At 36.0% G+C, this 16,920-nt stretch overlaps 3 protein-coding genes across 3 annotated transcripts; 2 read left to right on the forward strand and 1 right to left on the reverse strand.

The window, feature by feature from the left end:
* Positions 1-5: 5 nt before the first annotated feature.
* LOC124643049 (RNA-binding protein RO60-like) lies at positions 6-9,738 on the forward strand. The gene is made up of 12 exons (XM_047181891.1): positions 6-123; positions 407-733; positions 1,417-1,591; positions 2,045-2,203; positions 2,901-3,112; positions 3,413-3,618; positions 3,868-4,004; positions 4,343-4,474; positions 5,411-5,581; positions 6,057-6,190; positions 6,469-6,722; positions 7,348-9,738. The coding sequence occupies exons 2-12, from the start codon at positions 536-538 to the stop codon at positions 7,481-7,483; spliced, it is 1,914 nt and encodes a 637-aa protein (XP_047037847.1). The 5' UTR covers positions 6-123; positions 407-535; the 3' UTR covers positions 7,484-9,738.
* A 1,120-nt stretch (positions 9,739-10,858) lies between these two features.
* Positions 10,859-13,450, forward strand: LOC124643067 (serine/threonine-protein phosphatase 6 catalytic subunit). The gene is made up of 6 exons (XM_047181913.1): positions 10,859-11,128; positions 11,516-11,661; positions 12,105-12,246; positions 12,661-12,815; positions 12,985-13,097; positions 13,180-13,450. The coding sequence occupies exons 1-6, from the start codon at positions 10,964-10,966 to the stop codon at positions 13,368-13,370; spliced, it is 912 nt and encodes a 303-aa protein (XP_047037869.1). The 5' UTR covers positions 10,859-10,963; the 3' UTR covers positions 13,371-13,450.
* A 515-nt stretch (positions 13,451-13,965) lies between these two features.
* LOC124643059 (eukaryotic translation initiation factor 3 subunit I) lies at positions 13,966-16,642 on the reverse strand. Its single transcript, XM_047181902.1, has 5 exons — positions 16,486-16,642; positions 16,138-16,364; positions 15,263-15,395; positions 14,761-14,928; positions 13,966-14,499 (listed from the first exon to the last, which is right to left on the reverse strand). Exons 1-5 carry the CDS (start codon positions 16,486-16,488, stop codon positions 14,041-14,043), a joined length of 990 nt encoding a protein of 329 aa, XP_047037858.1. The 5' UTR covers positions 16,489-16,642; the 3' UTR covers positions 13,966-14,040.
* Between the last annotated feature and the right edge of the window lie 278 nt (positions 16,643-16,920).

A 16,920-nucleotide genomic window follows, 5' to 3' on the forward strand; every position in this document is an offset into this window, starting at 1 on the left:
AAGAATAAACAGAATAATGCTTGGTTACAAAGCATTAAAAAAAAAAACAAATTTGTCAGTGGTTGACTTGATTTGTCAAATCACAAATGTGTCAATTTCGACAGAAAAACGGGAATCGACGAGGTATTTTTTTTAATAATTTAATTTTAATGATTTGCTTATTCATTAAGGAAGGAATCATAGCATTAACATATTGCCTAAACTGGTTTTTCAGTTTGAATATTTGATAACGATTTTATTAATCAGCCGTTCTGTGTAACGCTCTAATATAGATCGAGACTCCATTGTCCATTTTTTCTAGCCACATCCTCAATTTATTGTGGCACATGTTTCGCTCGAATACCGACAAAAAATTAATAGTTATAAGATTCAGTGCATTTACCTCTAGTCGTCACGTTATTCTCAGGTTTGGTGTGCGACTGTACATTGATATCTGGATGCTAAAACGATACGACGGAGAATTTGCATTGTACATGCAACATTTTGGGTTTTGTGGAGCTAATTTATTGTAACCGGGTACTTGGGACGAGTAACGATGACGGAGCCGGCAAGACTAGAGCCCGAGCTGCGGAACAGGCTGACCCGGTACCTCCACACGGGCAATGAATCTCCCAGGTATTACCCTGGATGCTGGACCACGCAGAAATACTTCGAAGAAGACAAACTCCCTGTAATAAATGACATAATGGCATTGCATCAGGGTAATACTGAAGTTGTTAACATCATTTTAAAGGTATAATTTTGTTGTTGTTTACATTCATGTATTTACATGTGTTTATATATCAGCTGTTTATTTATTTATTTTTAAACCTGTCTAAACTATGCGCTACTGTTTAAACAACCAAAACTTTTTGATGTTTTAACTGTCCCTCATTTTATAACCTGTAAACCATTTTCTAGCTTTTGGCATTTATCAATTTGACTTAAAACGAAGTTTAGGTCAGTACTGGCAAGCAAATCAATAATAGAATAGTGTTTCACCAATTACCACTAGCACTGGGCGATGTAAGTTACTCTTACCATACACCAGATGGTATCTGGGACAATGACAAAGGCACTGGATTACTTTTATTTTCTGTGTTACTTGGGAATAGTGTAGCTTTCGAAAGATCAAAGAATTTTTCATATCATCTAGTAGTTTTAGCCAAGTTTCTGCTTGCAGTAGAAACAAACAAAATATGTTTCCTCTTTATTATAATAGTACAGATTATGGAATGTAACATTTTCATCAAATAAAATTGATCTTTGCAATTTTTATAAAAAAAAAAAGATTCATGACATTTATTTGGTAATTAAAATTGTTATGCCAAATTCTATGCTGTACACAGTGAGACTGTGTTCAATGAATTATTCATGAGTGTTCATATTACACTCCATGCCAGACTGAATGAAGACTAAAGGATTTATCACTTCTAGGCATGCAAGGATGGTTTGTACACGCGGTTTGATACAATTGCTTTTGCATTGGCCAAGTGTCTGCAAGTCGGGGACTGCACAGTAAAAGAGGCTGCGTACAAGGCAACAGTGGAGATATGTATCACTCCTGAGCAGATGATGCTGTTCAATAAATTCACGCGGCTTTTGAAAACTGGTGAGGAAAATATTTTATAAAATGATATAATTTTGTAATATCTGAATTGATGACTTTAATAGTTCTAAATTATAGATATTCAGTTTTGCACCTATGGGACACACAAATCGGAATATAAGATAAGACAAGATTCATCAAACCAATCATCAATCCTCCAAGCCTTTTTCCCAAATATGTTGGGGTCGGCTTCCAGTCTAACCGGATATAGCTGAGTACCAGTGCTTTACAAGCAGCGACTGCCCTATCTGACCCCCAGTTCCCCTCCCTCAACCCAGTTACCCATTCAACCCAATAACCCTTGGTTAGACTGGTGTCAGACTTACTGGCTTCTGACTACCCGTAACAACTTTAATTACTGAATTAGTTTTAGAACAATCATTGCTTTGATTTAGCAAGAGTCCCACAAACAATAATCTTGCTAGAGGAACACATGTTAAAACCTATTTTCCCCAGGTAACGGCCGAGGATGGTGCAACAGCGTGAAGGAGTGGTATATAACCAAGGAAGTAATGGAGCTCGCGAAGGACATGACAAGAGTGCGCGCGCGTCACGGACGTTCCCACAAGACTCTTCTTAGAAAATCTCATGTCAAAATTCCTACTGACGATTACGGTAAGTATTCATGATATAAAACTTTTTACAGAGCCTAGACTGTTGCGTATCGTTAGCTTAATTGGCTCTCGCTAAATTTCATAGGCAATTTATCACTCTAATAACTCACAGTTATTTATTATCACTTTATAAGCACTTCTTACAAACAATGTACATATTGCTTTTTCTTAGAAAGTTGTTCCATATAAGTAAAGTTGCGTGATAAGTAAGCTACAAACCATGATAAGTAATCAACTTTGCTACCAATGTAATTTTTTTTAAATGTTTATTACATATTTGGCTACCATTTTTCATAATCTGTGGATTCACTTACTAACCGCTATAAACATTCTTATAAAGTCGCCTTTTATATAAAGTTTGCTTGCTATATAATGTTGAGGGGTCTTCCCCTCATTTTAGCACCCCTGACCTAAAAAAAATGCTTTTATTTGTAACCTTGATATTGAGATTAGCACGTGCGCCATTCAGATCTCAGATAACTGTGGTAAGAAAGAACCATTTTCATTGTACAAAATAGGTCACATGTTTTATGAAAAAAAAATATTTGATCATTTCGACCATGCTGTTTCCATTTTTGCACGCTGCATTATAGACGAAGTTTTTGCAGTGGGAATCGTAATCCTATATGGTTGGTAAGCAATCGTATCTATATCAATAAAAATAGTTCGTATGTCTTACATTATATGGTTTATTTTAGCTCGCGACGCGATTGTGAAGTACGCTATCTTTGGGTTCAAGCGCGCCAAACAAATGGTTGGCGATAGACCTGAGACGAAGGAAGTGTTTGATTACATCCAGAAGGTTGAGGATATGCGTCATTGCGAAGACCCCGAGGCGGCCGCAGCAATCGCCACTCAGAACCAATTCACTCTTGACCATGTTCCTGGTCATTTGCTGACGTCACAGGAAGTATGTAACAAACAGTTTGATAAAAAAAAATAACTTTGCGACCAATGGTAACACAGATATTAAAAATATTTTTAAAATTTCATATTAGTAGTGGGAATGAAATATTTGATCTCTTGAGCATGGTAATTGCAAGGCTTCCCGAATGTTACAACATACATTATTTATGTCTGTCTGCATGACCTACATAAAAATAGCTCGGTAGTCAACTGCCTGAAATAAATGAATAAATTGAATCTTTGTTCTAAATTCGAATGATACCACAATACAAACCTACCTATTTACTACTAAACTCTGTGGTAGGTGTGGGACGCCATCCTACCTCAGCTGGGTTTGGACGAGATCTTGCGCCACATTCAACGCATCCACAACATGGGCTTCCTGACGGGCGAGTCTACGACCACAGCTATACTGGTGTCACTTCTCAACAACCAGGATGTCATAAAGAAGTCGAAAGTCACGGCACTGGAAGTTTATATCACGATGTGTAACTACAACAAGAAAACCAAGTTAGTGTCCAATATTATTTTGGGAATGATTAATGATGATATAGATTTTTTTGAATATTTATTTTCTTTAAATTTCAGAATCTCACTTTAAAAATCACTCAGTTTCATACACCCTACCCCTTGTTACTACACCTTAATCTTATACATTTGTTTACCTATCAAACTTCTACATTTCGTACCTATGCTCCAATGTAATTTCAAAAGTCTTCAATTTAATTTCACGACTAAAATTATGATCGTCACTAACAGACCGATGAAGTTCGACAAAGCTAAAGTGACGGCGGAAAGGGAATTGCGTCGCCGCACACGTCAGATGCTGGATACGAAGACCGGCTTGTGGCAGTGGACCACCACTAAGCGACACCCTAGGGAGCTCAAACATTGGGGTAAGTAGTATTATAGCATTAAACATCTAGGTATTTAGTGTATTTCTGAAATAATTTGGTGAGTCAGGCAGGATAGCTGGTTGTTTGCACAATATTTTTTTTACAATAAAAACAGTTACTCAAAAGCCTTTAAATCTAAACTTGTCAAATTATTTCGGACATATTGTACTTACTTACATTTGAGGGCAAATATTTTTTTCCTGAAACAACCTCATAAAAAAGATAAAAGCAGTGTTCTGTAAACTGCAAATATATATTTTTGATTTTATTAGTAAAATTTTATGTACTTCTGTTATTTTTTGTATGTCAACTAATAATTGTCTTTATGTTTCACACAGGCATCGACTTACCACCCAACCCAGCCGTGCTGGCCGCTCTCACTAAGCTGGTAGACCTGACATGGGTTCTGACGCCGCCGACCAACGCCCGCTACTTGATCACCATGGATATGAGACACCATATGTTTAAAGGTGAGCTTATAATGTTAAAGATCGATGTGCAAGATACGGTAGGCTCCATAGGTTGCGGGATTGTTCAAAAGAGCTTCGGCGAGCCTAGTACAAAGATGGGTTTTAGTCGGTATAAGTCTAATGATTTCTCATCTCAAAAATAATTTCCAGTAAGTTAGCTATCTTAAAATTAAAACACGTATTCCTTTATATCTATTGTCAGTGACTACATTTTGGTCCATATTTACCTTGAACACGACTACTTCGGCCCTTTATAAATATTTACTACCTCCCCTAGTTTTAACTAATGCCTCATTGTAAATTAAACTGTAAAAACTGACTTTAAATCTGCTTACTAATTCTTCTACTATAGCTAATGTTCTAAAATTATAAAGATAAAGATTTGTCAAATAGATTTGACGGCTGCTTACCGCTAAAGTTAAATCTACTTACTTTAATAGTTATTTGTTATACAAGAGTGCAAAGTTGCTTTTTAACCGACTGCTCAATTTTTCAAAAGAGCACAAGGTGAAAAATCTTTGCACTCGAGTGCAACACGTAACTTTTCATCCCACCTCGTCGAGGAAATTACTAAATGCAAAAAAAAATCAAAATGGCGCGCACATATGAGTATCAAATTAAAAAGTAGTACCTATTAAAGTTCATTTATTTGAAAACTCAGTTTAAAAATGAAACGAGGTTAAAAATATACGTAAAAACAATAATAAAAATTACTTAATTAATTGAATAATTATTTTAAGCAGTATTTTATTTGTTTAATATGTATTTGTTTGAAAAGTCTTATCAAGATTGTCACAAATGGAGTATTGCACACGATATTCTAAATTCAAATCACTTTGCCGCTCTAGAGGATAAAAACGGCTTTTGCGCTCAAATATCAAAGGGTAAAACTACTCTTTCCGAGATGGTGGGATGAAAAAACCCTTTTACCACCAGGTCGTCACTTCTGCAAGCCTGTATCAGTGCCTAAAAAAAGTAAGAAGACAGCGACAACGGCTCCGAAGCCTGCGCCGAGCGGCGGCGGTGATGCGGACACGGAGAAGAAGAGCAAGAAGCATCTACTGGCCGAATGCTTCTTCAATATTAATGTCACACCGGGACATGCTGGTGAGGAAATATGTTTAATATTGATGTTTCTTATTGCATGTATTTTATTTTTTATTTAATTGCAGTTTTGCCCAATATAAATTGTTCTATTGAATCATTCTTCATATTTTATCTTTTATACTTTATGTGGTACAGTAGACCGCACATCAGTGGTAACTGTCATGCACCTTAACTCAATAGTAATAAGTACGATTTTCCTATAAAACTGTTACCACTGACCTGAAGTTGACTGTACAAGAAATATAAGTCATTCTGCTTAATCTGCGAAAATATAGAACACTACTTTTTTATAAACAAAGTAGCGTCCCGGTCCTTTGCACGAGTGTAAATTATACTTAAACCTTCCCGTGAATTTCTCTTACCCATTTGTGAAAATCGCATGAAAATCTTTTCAGTTTTTTTTTTATTCTCGCGAACAAGCAGACTTGTTAGAGTACTTTGTGTCACTATATAACTAGATTTGACGTATTTCTAGCTATTATCCTGGCTCTTCAAATCCTGAAACGTGAATCTCAAGTGGACTTGGCTGTTTTCTCTGAAGAAGGCATTCAACTGGTGACCATCGAACGCAACTTTAGCAACATTGAAGAGGCTGAATTCTTGTTAAGGGTATGTCCATTCATATTTTACCCCAGGCGCGTGAAAGATGACTGGTGAATAAGTATATACTTTGAATGCTGTGTGTGCTTCATTAAAGTTCAAGAGGTAGACTGGGATTTGGTCTAGTAGTATCAAGTGGACTGAGTTTCCTGGGGAATCCACTTCCGATATCGGGAGATGTTGCCATGCCATACCGAAATTAACTGTCAATACCATGTTATCAAATTAAACTTGAACATAATTAAATGTTACCTGAAAATCCTGATAACATACTTATTTTTTAACAGAAAGCGAACTTAGGCCGCGTGCAACTAGACGCACCAATCAGCTATGCGACCCAAGGCAAGAAGAAATACGATGTCTTCATTAACATGGTGGACCGTACCACCCGATACATGGAGCTGGACGTCAACAGCCGCGGAGGGCGCGGGTCTGCGGGCCGGTATGGGCCTCCGCCCCCGCCTGGCAAGGGGCTTGTTGACCACTGCCCGGTGCGAGCGCTTGAACGGTACAGGAAAGAAGTTGGAGTGCCTGAGGCTAAGTAAGTATCAATTTCTAATCAATAGTTAAGGAAAGTTAATCCAAGTTTAATCATAATGCAAATGTAAGGGCATTCCTTGGTGCCGGGGCTGCGGGATTGTTCGAAAGAGATACCGCGGCCCTGGCACATAAAAGGCCTACGACGGAACACGACGGTTTTTAGTCAATAAGAGTCTGACACTCCCTCACCGCTGCTAACCCACAGCGGGAGGGGTCATTTGATGATTTCGTCGTTAAAAAAAAAGGTCATTCCTTGGTGTAACTTTTTAGTGTTTACTAATAAGATTGTTATTGTTTTGTTATTTATAATCTAGGTACCACGTGTATTATTTGCTCTAGGCATGCTTGGTTTGTAATAAAAATAATAGTTTTGTAAAAAACTTTGATGTTCTAAAGTTAGCAGTTTGGTGCTTTGAGCATGTATTTTTTTTTTATATGTACATTACGGCTATTGTGAAGTCAGCATAAGCTAGTTATGATTTCTAATTGTATCATCGAGTGAATGTTCATGCACATAGTTCCAGTGATGAATAATATTTTCTGTAACATGTTACGTTAATCGAGTAATATGATAACACACGCCAATCAAACAAATAATAATTTGTGTCATATGTTCACTCTTTCAGACTGATAGTGCTGAACCTGGCTTCCCACAAGGTGTACACGACGGACGGCACTCACGAAGGAGTTCTGGACATCGTGGGCATAGACGAGTACGTGCCCAAAGTTATCGACGCGTTCGTACTCGGCCAGTTCAAGTGAACGCAACCTTTCCACAAACATCGCTTCGCAAGTCTGTCAATTTTAAGACCGTATGGTCATTATCTCGATCGAAAAACGACCTTATACCTCAGTATTTACAATAAAATTGTGTCTAATAAAAATATTACCACCATGTGTTCCGAAGCGAATACAAAGTGTTTTATACTGAACTGATATTTCTATAAAAAAATCTGAATGTAATTCTGATTGCCTAGAGATCTTTTAACTATGTTTTGCATGTTTTTTAGTGTTAATTTTTTGTTTTTAATCGCTGACGAGGTAGTTATTGGACAGTTGAATATAAAGTAACTGTTTCTATTAACCCTGATTTTGGATCTCTGCTTATTATGAGTTATTTTGTAGGAGCACACATTTTATTTTTAAGCTAAGAAATGAATGTACTATGCAGTACATAGGTTATATCCAAATTGGAACATTTCCAGACAAAATATCCTCGAACAGGGAACAGTTAGTTGTCGACTGCGCTATTGGTTGCAACATTATTGCTTTTACGATTTAGCTGTAAGTCTTAGCATAGACAAAGTTGAATAACATTGATTGATGTTTCTGCTACATGTTATTTCGAGCCTATCTAAGTGAAGTTATTGCTTATCGGCTATATTTACTACAACACGTTATTAGTTGCATAATAAAAGTTTTTGAGAATATCATTTAACTCCTGTTAGCAGTGGAACAAATTCTGTACCGAGCCTGTTTTATTGTATGTTGACAGTATATTGATTCTTCTTTTTATATAATTATAGAGTGTGTAACTTAGATATTGTTAAGCTTAACATGTGTAGCCTAAATATTTGTAACAGGGTCTTTTTGGTTTGTCAAAAATTGGCCTCTGGCGCTCACTATTCTTATTAGTTATGTGTTCAACGATAAAATAACGTAAAATGGGGGTCAAACATTGACAATAGGGAAATTGCTTTTATTTAGAACCTATAAAAGAGTGTATTTCACGGGCCTGTCGTAATTGCACCCCGGTATGTTTGAACGCCAGTACTTTTGCAGTCGTTGTTGAGTTTCAAATTTATTTATTACTGTTTGACCAGACTTGGTCGTAGTGAGGTTGTGCGTTATAAGCGTTTTTGTATTTGCCAAAGTAATTATGCATTTGTAATTTTATTCAAAAAGTACTGGCTCGCAAACGTAAATTAGCCGATAGAAATTAATTATGATAGCATATCTTGGTAATATAGAAAATTATGAAAACAGGTACATGCTCATGATGTTTAGCGCCATAGTGAAATATTTGTTTTAAACTTAGTAAGCAGTAATTGTGACTGTGCATTAAATGAATTGGTCACATTCCACTTGAAGTGAATTAAAATAACTACTTATTATAAATAGATGGGCATGCATCGGCTTTCATTCGTAGATAGGTAACCGTTTCAGAATATTGGTCACTTTTGTACTAATAGATGAGCGGAATTTTCGAAATCTGTGATCACTTGGTACTCTCTCGGGATTAAGTAATTTTTATAACTGTAAAAGAAAAAATTCAAAACTTAGGTGAAGGAATTCGAAATTGCTAGAAATGCTTTTTTTGTATGTATCATTTGTTTTTTGTTAAAAATGTGTTAGGTTAATAAACTGTTTAGTATTATAGTGGTCAACGCAAGCATCGTACACTTTATGCTTCTTACTGTTAAGGTGATCAGGTTAACCTACATTGTTGTCGACCATTACAGGTACTTATTTATTGTTTTGTGATTCGACGCATCAGTTTCCAGTGTATGGTTCGTATCTCGAAAATAGCATTCTGTGATTTATTATGCCTTGGCAACTCTGCACTTTGGTGATATTATTTTTAATCGGTCTGGTTTTCTTTGAAATTAAAAATTATGTTGTAAAATTTAAAGAAAACAGCCGGTTTTAGTGTTACGTAATAGCTGAATAGTATTATGACATTAAAAACTATTACCTATTCTGTTGTTAACCGAATACAAGTACAGGAGTACTTTCTTTGTATTTTTTTAATCACTCACAAACATGAGCTTGCTAGTGCATTTTTACACGAATTAAAAAAATAAAAGGCCGTCCCAATTGCAAATTATCTGTTGTATTTCAATACCTAACGTGCTTTTAGCATTAAGTTACAAGTAGTACATATAATCATGTTAATTTAACCCATTCACAGCAGCATATCAAAAAAGCACCTTATACCTAATGAATAACAATATGTATAACATTCAAAAAATGTACTTGCATGTTTGTTTTCACGTGAATAAACTTTTAATATTCAAGTAATATTTTTTTCTTACTTAAACTATTTTCAGTAATCTAACTAAACTATGCAGGCATCATTAGCGTCCTGAAGGTACTTAATGCTCCCGGGAAGAATCGTATTCTTGTTCTAGTTTTCAGAGATTTTTTGAATTTCTTACATTTGGAAGCTGATTTGTTACTTCTTGAATCTACATGATTTTTTCTTTATTTTCTAATCTATCGATGTCAACCGAAAGTGTACCCAATAGGCGTCGGCAATAATGCTTAGGCTTAACCGGTAAGGATAAAAATACCCATTCTCTGGGAGACTGCTGGGGTATGCGGCCCACACGGCACGACAGGCCGTAGTAACCGAGGCTATTGACACCTCGATCACATCACAGTGGCAGCGGTGACGAAAGCATGTCAGTCGCTTTGTATAAGGACTTTGTTATTCTGTAAATAACTTTGAAGCGGCTCATCCCACTAATGGATGGATCTAATGTAGGTCATGCTTACAACTCTAATATACCGATCGCGTCACACTTCTTTCACTATTGAGAATTTAAGATCGTCAGGTTGACGATCCACCTATTTCCCTAGGTACTCCCTTACTTACTCCCTCATGTAATTTTATAGGAACTCCCTTATGTACCTATTGTTTCTTTATAACCACTTATATACTCCCTTTTGTCTATGTACTTATGACTCGTCTTTTTGGCGTGAAGGGGCGACAGAGTTAGAAAAAAAATCAAGGAATCTCATCGCTGGCCCTCCTCTTTTCACGCAGTGTTCGAAACCCCAAAGAGGGATACGAAATTGTTTCTTAGCAATTTCCTTACTAATATTTAATCAAAAGTAGCTCTATTCATAAATAATTCCCTTATGTCAAATTAGATATGACATGACACCCACTTTTAGAGATGTTCTAACTTTTTAAATCGAGATGTGTCAGTATCGGATATCAGGCCTTCCAATCGATCTCAAATGAAATTTAATCGATTGAATAGATTCAAAATATTTAAATGCCCATGTATGAAGTATTACTTTACAAATAAGCAGAAAATGTTCTCGTAACTGTTTGACTATTAGATTAGATACCATTTTCATCAAAACCGCACTTGAGTCGGTATCGATTTCATTATCATTCTGTCAAAGTGACTTGGTTAGTGGTTGAGTCGCACCACTAACCTAATCTCAAAAATCGTTGCTGTGTTTAGTGAGGAAAATAAACGACCCCTTTTTCGACAAATATTGCACAAAATGAGTGACGTGGATAAGTGGATAGAGATCGCGAAGAGGTGTAAATATTTACCCGAGGATGACTTACGGGAGCTTTGCAATATTGTATGTGACTTGTTGTTGGAGGAGCCCAACGTACAACCGGTACAGACACCTGTAACAGTCTGCGGAGATATACATGGCCAGGTAAAGCTTATTATTATCACAAAGGTTACTAACTACTTGTTTAAACTGTTGTACTATAACTGTACAACATCCACCCAAGTAATTATTCTGACCAATAAGAAATAACCAATAGAAAAAAAACAAGTATGTCCATGACATTAGAAACCTTATTTAGAATGCATATAACATTAATAATCGCGACAATAACATCTCTGACATGATTTATTACATGTTTACTTTGGTTTAGGTCATACTTTGTTTACATTTAAGTTTATTAAATTTACCAGTCTCTTTCTCTTGTCATTTAAACAAAGAACTTCCCAAAAGTCATCAAACATAGATACTACATCTACCAATTTTTTTTTCTTCCTCTTGTGGTAATGCTTTATTGTCATTATTTCTTTTCAGTTCTATGACTTAGAAGAATTATTCCACATAGGGGGCCAGGTGCCCCACACAAAGTATATATTTATGGGAGACTATGTTGACCGGGGCTATTACAGCTTAGAAACACTCACACTACTTATGGCACTTAAAGCGAGGTATCCTGACAGGTATAATATTGTTCTATCCTTACGTTTATTTGATGCCCAAGATAAAATATTAGCAAAGTTGCTGATGGAAAACCCACTTTACATTATGTTGTTGACATATTTTATTTAGATTATTGTAGATCAATAAACTCTTAAGAAGGTTAATTAATCCTTTCAACTACTCTGGTATTGTGAAAATGAAATCAGCAATCAACAAAAAAAAATATCTATAAACTACAAATTAATAAATATAATCATTATTTTAATGCTTGTATGCAGCGAATTATTATTAAAGAATAGAAAATTAATTGTGTCTCACATATATCTGCGCTCCAGTATACAACGGGTTAATGCTATGATTCAGATACAGAATAACCTAATTTATGTAATCAAATCTTGCCACACATTTCTTATGCATACTTATACATGCTTAACTAATATCTTCTTATTTTCTTGCTTTTCAGGATTATATTACTGAGAGGAAACCATGAAACATGTCAAATCACAAAAGTGTATGGCTTCTATGACGAGTGCCTCAATAAATATGGGAACGCTAATGCGTGGAAAGATTGCTGTAGAGTGTTTGATCTACTAACAGTAGCAGCAGTGAGTATAATATATATAACTGGTAATAAAACCAAAAATATTCTGCTGACTACAAATGTGGGGGCGTGTGGATGTTTCTTATCTTTCACACCCAATACCAAGCAGTTTCACATTTCATATTTTGCTAAATTGTTGATCCCTAAGCTCTCCTAAAACTTTACTAGACTTTGAATAAATAGACAGACATTCTCAACAAATAACTTATATCTTATCAGTTATGTGCAAAAGCATTGACACCAATAGGTACATAGATAGCAAACTTGATGATTTAGCATATTATACTTACAATAGACTTAAAATTTGTTATCAATTATCATAGTTCACCTTCATCCCTTAGTAAATACTATAGAGGGCCAAGTGTATAACATTTGCACTATGAAAATAATTAATTGCAATTTTATGGTATTATTTCAGTTAATAGATGAGACTGTGCTATGTGTACATGGTGGGCTGTCTCCGGAGATATCCATGTTAGATCAAATCCGATGTATTGACAGAAATCAACAAATACCACACAAAGGAGCCTTCTGTGATCTTTTGTGGTCAGATCCTGCTGATGTTAAGATGTGGTGAGTATATTATTTATTTATATAATATTTCTAGCACACAAAGTATCTACAATGGCGGTTAAGTCCGCCTTGGGCGTTCTCTACCTCTTCCTCCTTCATACCTTCATACCTCTTCTCTCAAAAGTACTGGTACTCAGTTTAAAAATTATTGATTATATTTGTGTTTCAGGTCTGTAAGTCCACGAGGCGCTGGGTGGTTATTCGGTAGCTACGTCACAGAGCTTTTTATGAATTACAACAATTTGAATTTAATCTGTCGGGCACATCAGTTAGTAAATGAAGGTTTGTACCTCCACTGTACAAGTAAACATGAAAATGGTTTATATAATCAATTTCTATTATCTAATTCTTCTTTATTTTCCAGGTTATAAATATATGTTCGACAAGCGCCTGGTGACAGTATGGTCGGCTCCCAACTACTGTTACCGCTGCGGCAACGTCGCGTCCATATTAGAGTTCAACACAGTTAATGACAGAACAGCTAAATTGTTCCAAGCTGTACCCGACAGCGAAAGAGAAGTACCCCCACAACACACTACGCCTTATTTCCTGTGAAATGTCGTTTAAGCATAAGTGAAAGTATTCCCCAAGTGTAATAAAATAATGTTTTATATATAATAAATTGTTGCATACAATGTCATTATGTTTTAATAGCTTCTGCCAGCGGTTTAACCCGTGTCCTGTAGAAACTTCCACCACTAACCTAGATGCAAAGTAGCCTTCCTCGATAAATGGGCTCTAACAGTGAAATATTTTTTCAAATCGGACCCGTATTTCCCGAGATTAGCGCGTTCAAGCAAACAAAGAAATATTAGTATATAGATTTGTTGCGGGGTCGCTACTCCCCGTCATTCGCCTCAATGTCATAAAGTATGTTTGATATGATATTAATGTGATAAGGTACGACACACACGATTCTACCCGATCTTAGGTCCCTGTCAATCTAGGGTGAGCTCCCAAAGGAACTGCAATGAAAAAAGAATAGTAAAATAAAACAATGATGGCCTTACTACAAAAACTTTAACCACTGTTTTACACTTGTCTAAAAAAAATGTGGCTCCAAAATGAACCATATGTCAACGTCATAATTTGACATATTTTTAGACAAGTCTTAAACTGACGTTAAAAAGTTTTTGTGGTAAGACGGTGATTGTCCATTTATTAAAAATCGGTTTTATTGACATTTATATAATTAAGTTTACTAATACGTTTCTTCTCCTTATATTCAATCCCTGTTGTAGTCAAAGGTATAATCGAAGTAGGATTGATCGAAACTCTGCACACGTACGTAACCGTCTTCACCACCAGACGCGTAGCTCTTGCCATCAGGGTGGAACGCTAAACTGTTGATAGGACCGAAATGTCCCTTGATGCGGCCGAATTCTTCTTCGAATACCAAGTGGAAGAATCGGGCGTCGAATTTACCCTGGCGGGTGGATGTGGTGGTTACTTCCATAGCGTCTTGACCTCCTCCGAGTACGACGTGGTCTAGGATCGGGCTGAGGGCCGCGGAGTTGACGGGACGCTCGGTTTTGTATTCCTTGAGGAGCTCCAAGGAGCTTGTGTCGAACAATTTGGCGGTTTGATCCTTAGAGGCGGTGATGAACATGGTACCGTCACGGGACAGCTGCATGTCGTGGATCTGGTGCGTGTGCTCCTTTATCGACTGGATTTTCTTGCCAGTCTGAAAAAAGATAAAAGGGGTGATTTGAATCCAATTGATATGAACATTTTTGAATAAATCCTTGGAATTGTTTTTGTTTTATGAAAAAAGAAACAACTTGTTTATTGTAAGTATCAAGTTACTTTTCGCTGGAACTAGATAGTGTGGTCAGAGCTCTGCCATAAAAATCAAATATGGCTTGCAATGTACTGCTTTTTACTGTCAAGTTAGCATAGCGTTTTCTTTGTGTAAGTAATAAGACTTTAGTAAATAAGGTCTTACCCTCAAATCCCACTGGATCAGGTCACCAGCTTCGTGGCCAGTGATGAGGGTCTCATCCAAGATACCCCACACCATGGAGGTGACCTTGGAGTCTGTGATCTCCCACTTCAAGATGGGAGCTTGGCTGGAGATGGAGTCATCAACAGTTCGTGTGTCAATTACTGATACCTGGAAAATGCATGTTATATTAACAACAAAAAATTAAACTAAAATTTGTTCATCTGTTTGGGAGCACTCCTGTTTTTATGTGGGGAGTTTAAAAAGAAAATTGTATCAGATGGCTTTAGCATCAAAGGTAACAATATGTTTTGCTTGGAATTAATTTATCTTCTTGCTTTGGAGAGTAACTCTCTTGAATTCAAAATTTATAGGTTTTTGTAGTTTGATATTGTTGATATCCAATTTGGCATTGTTCTACATTTTAGTTTTAGGGGTACTATTCCTGGCAAAAACCTCTAATTGATTAATGGTAAAAACCTTTGTAGAATAATTATAATTTTACCTCACAAGGGTGTCCCATAGCCTTGTCAGTGGTGTAGGCGGCCTGGTAGGCACTGTAGCTGAAGTTGCATGTTCTCACCGAGGAGTTAGTCTTGATTGTAGCTATGTTCTTACCAGTCTCCAAGTCCCACAATCTGGAAGTACAAAGTTTTATGTAAGCATTCAATTTTAGTTTTTTTTAGGGTTAATTAAAAAAATTGTAATGCGCTGATGAGAAGATTTAAATAGTTTCCTCCTCTGATTGATCACATTAACCTTTTGATAAAATGGTGAGTTGGAGTGTAGCAAAGGGCATTAAGAATTAAGACAGAACATCTTTCAATAAAACTATGACTATTTTTAATATCTTAATGAATAGTGATAAGTTAGTCATAATTTCTATCTCATAGACTAGCTAAAAATAAGCTTGAAATGATCAGGACACTTCAGGCTTGCTATATTATATCTATAAAAAGTCAGTGTGCGACAAACTCGAAAACACTTCTCATTTGTAAAAATCATAATCAAGGAGCAACAGGGGGCAGTGCCTGTCTTTAGATCAATGAATTTAGCATTATTTCATCATATTGTGCAATAAAATATAAAACAATATTTGTTGATGATAACAAAAACCCTAAATATTTTTTAAATATATGAAAATAATGCAATTTAAGGCTTGGGACTTTTCATCTTGTATTATTATGACTTCAATATTTTAATACATTGTCAATTTCTTAAACATTAAGCAAATGTTTTCCTTTTACTGAATAGCAGGAATAAGGAAATAAGGAAGCAAACAAAGTGAATTATCATTCCTAATATTGTAACACACCTTTGTATACCAAGCGATCATAACCAAACAATCGTTCAAAAAGTTTATTAAAAACATATGCAAACCTGCATGAACTGTCACCTCCACCGGTGATAAGGTTTATGGTCTGCCAATCTACATCGAGACACCACACGACACCTCCGTGTCCATTGAAAGTTCCGAGGCGTTCACCGTTCAAAGACCACCATACGTTCGGCTTGGAATCCTTAGCGGCGGAGAACAGCAAATCACCTTCACGGTTATACTTGATCTGTGTGATGGCACGCTCGTGCCCTTGCAGCATAAGGGGTTTCTGAAACAGAATTATTCATGACACCATGCTAACTTGTTTTTTGCACATAGTTCAAAACACTGCAATAGAGCACATTTATGAAGAAATATGGACAATCTATGATTTTTATTGCACTACATACCATTTTGTGTGGTTGTTTTGCGGTATAATTTTAGTAAAATATGAAAAAACCACTGTAATTATTGACTGACATGTGGCAAGCGGCAGACAATTTTGACAGAAGGATTTGGAGCCATAGATAAGAGAATGTCTTGCTTGAGAAAAGGAATTTAGGAAGGATTCACAAACAAGAGGTCTGATGCTGTAATTTATTTTACAGAGTAATAGAAAGATTTTTTCTACCTTATTTCAAATGATTTTTTCAGTTTAATATTAGAATAATACAAGTAATTAGAGATTTGGTTTATAATTTTCATTAACGAAGTTAGAGGGCAGTAGTTTCGCTCTTCTAGGACTTTAATTACTGCCATCTATGAACACAAGCTAAGCTAAAATACAAATAGTTTTACTACTCGACGCTAGAGAGTAGCATATTAATGCTACAATAGTACATGAC

The sequence above is a fragment of the Helicoverpa zea genome, chromosome 2 (assembly GCF_022581195.2).
Source record: "Helicoverpa zea isolate HzStark_Cry1AcR chromosome 2, ilHelZeax1.1, whole genome shotgun sequence".
Taxonomy (NCBI): Eukaryota; Metazoa; Arthropoda; class Insecta; order Lepidoptera; family Noctuidae; genus Helicoverpa; species Helicoverpa zea.